Source organism: Apium graveolens, chromosome 11, assembly GCF_009905375.1.
Source record: "Apium graveolens cultivar Ventura chromosome 11, ASM990537v1, whole genome shotgun sequence".
In the NCBI taxonomy this organism is placed as follows: Eukaryota; Viridiplantae; Streptophyta; class Magnoliopsida; order Apiales; family Apiaceae; genus Apium; species Apium graveolens.
Window position 1 is genome coordinate 194097641 of NC_133657.1, and position 8655 is coordinate 194106295.

Consider the following 8655-nt stretch of genomic DNA (forward strand, 5'->3'; position numbering starts at 1 on the left):
TGAGAATGTAAGTGCACATTAAACTTTATGTTTAATCAAGGTCACAAGAATACAGAAATCGACTACTTCAGTTTTTTATTTTAATTACCATAGAACTCCATAAATTCCTCTACAACACCATGCTTCCTCAGCATTTGTGTCACTGTTAGTACCAAGTCAGTAGCTGTGAGACCATTGCGAAGTTTTCCAGATAACATGAACATCAACACCAGGAAGAACCATGCTCATTGGCTGAATACAAGATCAAGCAGTAGAACATATTTGGCTGAATTCTTTGTTATATCAGGTTTAAAAAAACAAGAACAAAATTAATGAGTAATTCCTTTAAAAAACACATCATCCTCTTAATAATAATTGCACGTTCATAAATCATTTTAATAATATCTTCGACATCAGTGTTGTAGACACTATTTCTAGTATTGGAGTAGCTGCCTGCAGATAAAATGCAGTTGAACTTGAAGACAAGAAAATAAATGTTATAATTTTCTTCGGCTATTCCAGCTATAGGCATCGGAGATATTACATTTACAAAGATAAGATATAAATCAGAACATAATGTTACTATAAGTTCTTAATCACAAGGATCAAGAAAATATTTGGGGTATTAATAATTAAGTGAAAAGTACTGCAGGCATCAAATTCTGGAGGTGTTTACCAAATAATATCGAACATCATATCAAAACTTGTTTCCACAGAAGTATGCTCTGCACCCCAGATATGGTATCGGCTTACGGTGTTCCAACAAGGTTAGTGATCAAATCTAGATGTGATGCAAGAGTTTTACATGGAAACAGTGGCTTTCCCGTCATAATCTCAGCAAAAATGCAGCCAATCACTACACCATAGAATGCATATAGCAACAGCAAAAATTTATTGCCTAAAGGGCTTTTTATGTTGCAGTAGAAAGTATGGCAACAAATATGGAAAATTTTGGCGTCGTATCCGGTGGTGATGCAATAGGGGTCCTATAAAAACGTTTTGAGCCATGTATAGGAACAACACAACCTCATTGCAGTAGACAATATTTAGCAACAAAATATTTTTTACAGCAACACAGTAAAATCATTGCAATAGATGTTTTTGTCTGCTAAATAACCAGCTTAAGGCAACATTAACTGGTCCTATTGTAATGAATTTTAGGTCAAATTTAACAAATATTGCAACAAAATTTGAACCAACTGCAATATTTTATAGCTGATGTAATTTTAAACGGTAACGAATTTGGACATAATTGCAAAAATATTTTAAAAAAAAATTGAAAGGAACTGTTTGTAAAATGGCATTTTTTATGCCACAAAACCAAGCAATTGTCATTCAAAAGTACCATGACCAAATTAAAAGGAGCTCTCAGGCTGTCCCAACATCATCCTTACAAACATTCATAATTTAAGTCTATTTAAAAATACCAATAGCTAGCTAAACCAAATTCGAGAGAGAATTTAGTCGCACACAACTAAACCAAATTCGAGTTCGAATTTAACAAAAGAAGCTAGCTATAGCAAACTGCAGAGATAAATTAAAGTAAACATCAGATGGCCCCTGCAACTTCATCTTCATCTTTATCTGCATCACCATCATCGTCGCTAACTTTTTCTGCATCCTCATCATCATCTTCATTTTCATCAATCTCGGCAGAACTTTGAGCGCATAGTTCTTCAACATCGATATTTAGACAAGGATTCAGTTCACCAAGTTTTTCAAAAATCTTCCTTAGCTTCTTCTGCATTTTCTCCTCCATTGCAACAGCTAGCTTTTCAGTTGCTTTTTCCAGTTCCGAAGAATTGCTTTTCCCTCTTTTGTCATTTTTTTCTTCATCTTCCTTATTATGCCACTCCTTCCAACAAGCCAGTTAGGCCCATGAGCTGCAAGATCAAGATCTACCATCTCCCCATCCTCATCAGTTGATTCTTGAGGAGTTTTTCCATTTTTCTTTTCCTACGTATAAAATTGAGCAACAAACATTAATTTCAATAAAATACAATTTCTCCTTGTAATATTTATGAAAAAATAAAGCAAATACTTATAAAATTTATCATAAAATCTGAAGATGCAATTTATGAGCAAAAATACTTGTAAAATTGGTCAAGAAATATAAAAGTGCTATTTTTACCATCATTTTATGGCCTTTGCGGGTTTTTGGATATATTGCCTTCTTTGTTTCTTGTGCACGGGCATCTTTACCAATTTTCTAGAATAAAATAAAATTTATCAGTTTTCTTACAAGAAATAAATGAAGGGACTGGTAAACAACAAATATGGGTACGTCATACCATTTCATTACGAATCTGAGCAAAACTAGTGCGCCCACCAGTATGAGTATCAGTCATATTCTTTCGATTTTTTTTATTTGTTTTAGCTTTTTTCTTGACTAATTCATCACTTCAGTACTTGAGAAGCACCTCGAACTGTTCCACTGGAATATTTGCAGGCTGCTTTTCATCCTTTCAGCGTCGGTATCAAATTTGGTATAACATGCACTCTTAACACGAGATTTATATACCCTCCATTCATCAGCAAGGCTTTTAATTACCCAATCATTGCCTTCCTCAGGAATTATGTACTTTGTCTAATAAGGTATATAAAAATACGGATAAGAATCAAGAAAGAAGCAACTATTTACGATAAACAAACCATTATTTTTGTCTAACCAGGAAATGATATGAATCAAGAATTAAAGAAACATTAGGATAAAAAAAACAGGTTATTGCACAATTTACGTCACTAGAATAAATAATAAGGACAACATAATTTACATAAAATACTGTGTTAAAACACAGAACAAGTTAATTTAGAAAAAAAATACTGAACATGTTTAGTAAAAAACAATTAAAGTGTTTTTTACCTTGATATATTCGGACCATCCATCTTTTATTGCTTTAGGAACTTTAGACCAATTTACATAATCAAGTGGGATGTGCAGCCTTGATATCGTCCCGATGAAACTATTGAATTCAGTAATAACCTTTTTTCCTTTGACACGGGCTGGAGGTCATGATTTAAATTAATAACTGGCCTTTCATCGAGTCTCCTTGTGAAAATATGATTCATTTTCGTAGGTCCTCTACGCCTTGTACTTTTGGTACTAGATTCACCTACAAAAATAGCCACCAATAAATATGCATATTCCTGATATAAAAAATAAGACCATTACCTACTATTTGAAACAAACCTATTTCGAAGACACTATCCACAATAGTTTGGAAGTTATTCCCATCACAATTTTCATCATCATTGACACGCATTTGTTGTTCTGCATCTTTTTTACGTTTTTGTAAATCAACAAATGCCTCTATTGTACCAATCCCTTCATTGGCAGGAGGCCTTTGCAACTGTGTAAGATCAAGAGAGGTGGCGGGGGAGCTGGTAGTGGCGGGGGAGGTGGTAATATATCTCTATCATTAACCTTGCGAATAATACAAAAAAATAAATTAAATTAAAACAAGAATTAAATTATAACTGAAATCAACTATATAGATGCATATGAAATACACAAAGATAAATTATATTAAAATAATTTCATATACCTCTGTTCTCCCTTCAGTTTGATTTACTGAACATGAACGGGTCCTTGGTCTGACGACGCCTTCGTTAACCTTTTTAACAATTTTTACTTTCTTTTTTGGCTAAATACACAAAAAATAGTCAACAAAATTGTATGTTCCACAAAAACAAAGGAGTTGTATTTGTAAAAAAATAAACCTGAGGAATAACATGTTTAGCTTCTTCTTCGCTTAAACTATCATGTCCAGAAACATATGCTCGATCAAATTCAACTTCTGACCAAGGATCTGTAACTGTTTTCTTTGCTTTCTTGGTGGATTTCCCAGCAGTAAAGAACTCATATGCCTTCTCCTTCAGTTTATACTTATCAGCTTCTTTCGCATTCGCTTCCATTCTCCTTCTTCTGTTTAGCTCATAATCAACAAGTTTTTTCTAAACCAAGGACCCAATTAATAAACTTAAATATAAGTTGACAATAAAGCATACAATGTCATTACACCGGGATAAAAAAATTACCTTATCACCTGCCTTTCTAAGCTTTCTGGTACTGATCTATTTATCATGTTCTATTTCATTCTCCACCAAAGCTCGTGACTTTATCTTATCAGTTGTCTGTTGTTTAAGATCTTTAATCGTCACAAACTTCCTTTTCAAGGGTAAATCAGCACCTACGATATAAAGACAAAAAAGATATAAACTGTCAGTTCAGTACTCAAATTCATATAAAAAAATTTTGGAGCCAAAATTATTTTACCTTCAAATTGTGTCCTTGGTCTTATGACAACATGTGGTTGTATCTGGGTAGCAGGAACAATAGATGTGTCCACCATATTGTCAAGGTAAACATTCAAGAAAGAACCAAGTTTTACCCCTGCTACAAGATCATCTACATCTTTATCAGTCATCAGTATTTTCCATCTATCTTCTTTCTTCGCATAAATTCCTCCAATTTCTGTATATCTAAGGTCATCTTTAACATACTCCATCAGTACCGAGAATGAAAATCTATCAGGATCCGCAGCTGCATTAATTATTGTAATCGTTCCATTTGTGTATTAGGTTTTTTGAAACTGGCACTTATGGTGGAACCTGAGGAAAAAATAGTTTTCTTCCATAACCTGAAAATAACATGAACATGAATATTAATTAGTCCCCACATTATACAGATATAAGCAATTACTATCAAGTAACGAGTGAAATATAAAAATTAAATAACAAATAATCAGGAATAAGTTACAACAAACAACAAGTAGCAAATAACAAGTGAACTGATCATCAAATTTTACAAGCAATCAGGAATAAGTTACAAGTAGTGGTACAAAGTTTTTCATAATTAAAAGCAACAGATGAGCATAAAAAACAGAAATAAAGAAGTCAACATGTCCATTCATTCGTCATGGTCATCATCATGATCTTCTTCCTCTTCACCGGATGACACATTTTCATTCGGGATGTCATCCCTATGCCAAGTCATATCATCAGTTTGTTTCTGAAATGGGTATTCAAGTTCAGTATCATGCATGGTAGGTCCGCAAAGATCTTCAAGCATATTATCAGTTTCCTCGTCTATTCCATTGTGCTATTTCGGTAGTTTCTTAACAACAAACCACAAGTTCTTTTCGGTACAATCTTGAATGTAGAATACCTGTTGTACTTGTATAGCTAGTACAAATGGATCATCCTTTTGACATAATTTACTGAAATTGACACGTGTGAGCCCAAAGCAGTCCTTATCCTTTTGATACCAAATGCACCTAAACAAAACAACCGTAAATGCACCCCAATAATCTACTTCAATAATCTCTTCAATTGCTCCGTAGTAAATAACATCCCCAACTGTTGGATTTTGATCCTTCGAACTCGCAAAACTGGTGGTTAGAGCTGTCAAGATGACACCGTAATTTTATGTAGTACAGTTGGTATCCCTTTTCCTGGTGTGAAATCTGAATCCATTTATGACATAGCCACTAAATTTTTTCGCTGCTCGTTGAGGCCACCTTGCCAAATTTGACAATTCCAATGTATTTTCAGTTCTTTTCTCAACCTTAGCCTTTAACCAGTTATGAAATTCTAGAGTATGTATTCTTTCTTTTTTGTATTTCTTTGTCTTTGCTTCATTATCATATAAAATACGATGTTCCCTACAATTTGTACACAAAAATGAAATTAAAATTACCATCTATATTCCTAGTTTAAACTACTATATTAACTTGAACATATAAAGGGAATAAGAACGTACTCGATAAGCTTCTCAATCTCGACATTTCCACTGTTGAATAGTATGTATCGATGAGCATCTATCCAAACATGTTCCGCCAAGTAGACAGACTTTCCATCTTTGTTTCTCCTCGAACCAATGGGGTATCCAACATTTATGTTCTTCTCAATCTCTGTTTTTCTACTATTAGTTAGAAATCTGGAACAAAATGTCACGCATTCTTCTGCCAGGTACCCTTCTGCTATAAACCCTTCTGGTTTACTTCTATTTCGGACATATGACTTCAATTTACCTAGATATCTCTCAATACCAAACATCAATCTTAGATGCACCGGTCCCCCAAATTCCACTTCCTTACATAAGTGGACTGGAAGGTGAACCATGATGTCAAAAAATGCAGGCGGGAAGTTAATTTCTAATTGGCAGAGTATTTCAATAACTTCCTTCTGCCACTTATGAACTTCTTTCAGCTCCAACACTTTTCCGCATATCCCCCGGAAAAATGCACCTAATTTAACTAAAGGTATTGTGACCTCTGGTTTTAAGTTCTTTACAACAGCAAATTATAGTAGATACTGGAGGATAAAGTGCGCATCATGACTTTTATACCCGAATATCTTTCGTTCAGCTACATTTACACATCGACTGATATTAGATGCAGTTCAGTGGGGCAACTTAGCGTCCATGAATAATGTACAAAAGATTTCTTTTTCTTTTTTCGTCATGTCGAAAGTTGCTGCCCTGATTTTATAGCGATTGCTATCTCCAATTTTAATGGGATGAAGAACCTTTCGAATACCCATTTCCGGCAAATCTTTTCGGGCACTGATATGGTCTTTCGTCTTGCCACCCATATTCAACAAAGTCCCTAATATTTTATCACAGATATTTTTTTTCTATATGCATGACATCTAGATTATGTCTAATTAAATTATCTCTCCAATATGGATATTGAAAGAATATAGATTTCTTTTTAAATGGACAATCTGCACCCCTTTTCCTCTTCTTTGCATCTCGTTTCCCAAAATAATTTTCATATCCGTGCAATAATTCTTCAATATCCTTTCCAGATAATGGAGGGGGGCAAACATCAGTTTCAACCTTACCATTAAATCTTCTAGTATCAAACCTATGCTTGTGGTCAGGAGGTAGAAATTTTCTATGGTTCATATAGCAGACTTTACGGCTATGCTTCAAATACAATGAAGAAGTACAGTAATCGCAATTCGGACAACCTAACTTACCCTTCGTGCTCCAACCCGATAAAATGGCATACCCTGGAAAATCACTAATGGTCCAGAAAAGACTCGAACGTAACATGAATGTTTCATCAGCATAGGCATCGTAGGTTTGTAAACCTACTTCCCATAATTTTTTCAACTCAGCGATGAGTGGCTGCATATATACATCTATATCATTACTAGGGTACACGGGTCCAGGGACTAGTGTCGAAAGAATTAAGTTTTCAGGTTTCATAATCAACCAAGGAGGAAGATTATAATTCACTAGAATAATTGGCCAAGTGCTGTGACTTATATTTATCGATCGATAAGGATTAATCCCATCTGCCGCTAAAACTAACCTGATATTTCGAGGGTCCGCTGCAAAATTTGGATGGTTAGCATCCATCGACTTCCAACCCTCTGCATCGGTCGGATGTCGTAGCTTTCCATCTTTTGTTCTTTCTAGTGCATGCCATGTCATGAGTTTAGAGTAGTCTTTACACATGAATAAGCGTTGGAGCCTTGGTTTTAACGGGAAATATCGTAAGACTTTTGCAGGAACTTTAGACTTTTTTTCTTCTAAGTCAGGAGAAACAGGTGCATCAGTCCTGTTTTTTGGAAGTTTCCATCTTGAAACCCCACAAAATTTGCACTTTATTAAGTTTAAATTTTCCCCCCAATACAACATGCAATCATTGGGACAAGCGTGTATTTTCTGATAATCAAGACCTAATTCCCTAATCATATTTTTGGCCACCTTAAAAGAAGAAGGCAGATTTACATCAGGAAATGCCTCCTTTATCAACTTCAGAATACCGCTCAAGGCACCCTCAGTAAAACCATGAGTGCACTTTAATAAGTAAAGTTTCACTACAAATCCTAAAAGAGTAAATTGTTCACACCCGGGATACAAAGGTTGTTTCCCTTCCTCAACAAGCTTATAAAACCTTTTTGCAGTGTCATTCATTCCATTCCTAACTCTACTTTCATCACAAATCATTTTATCAAAATCTTCAGCTAGGCCCATACCACTATCACAATCCATCTCCTGATCAACTTTTTTAAACTTAGGGGTTGACACTTCGTATACCCAATTAACAAACGATGGACACAGACTGTTACTAACGAGATGGTCATACACGTCTTCTTTAGAAAACCAGAAACGATTATTACAATCTTTGCAAGGGCATCTTAGTTCAGATCCTGTGGCAAAATTATCGAAAGCATTTTGTATAAAATCTGTCACCCCATTACGATAGGCCTCACTGTACTTTGGAAGTGAAACCCAAGTCATATTGATTGTTCACAAACCTATTTTCTACACAAAGAAAGAAACAAATGACATATATCATAAATTATATAATCATAATTATAAAATCTCATTTATAAAATGAGATTTTATCAATACAAGCCTAACCATTCCTAATTAAAATTCATATTGAAAGATCTCATAGTTATAAACTAAATCAAAAAATAAACAAACAAAGTTATAATCGATGACAACATAGTCAGTACTCATACAATAATCACAAAACAAAATCCCTAATTAAAATTATACACAACCGGTTAAACAAAATAACTAAAACAAAAAAATAGAACATGCACAATCGATTAAAATGTATTTTAAGGATAAGAAACAAGATTGAACATAGAAAACATAATCAATTAAGATTTGAAAGAAGAACAATCACATGGTATTTTGTAATCAAACTT

The 8655-nt window shown here is 34.2% G+C and overlaps 1 protein-coding gene across 1 annotated transcript; it reads right to left on the bottom strand.

Annotated features, from left to right (window-relative positions):
• Positions 1–4888: 4888 nt before the first annotated feature.
• Positions 4889–8236, bottom strand: LOC141696392 (uncharacterized). The gene is made up of 5 exons (XM_074500538.1): positions 6703–8236; positions 6508–6587; positions 5741–6267; positions 5416–5642; positions 4889–5067 (listed from the first exon to the last, which is right to left on the bottom strand). Exons 1-5 carry the CDS (start codon positions 8234–8236, stop codon positions 4889–4891), a joined length of 2547 nt encoding a protein of 848 aa, XP_074356639.1.
• Between the last annotated feature and the right edge of the window lie 419 nt (positions 8237–8655).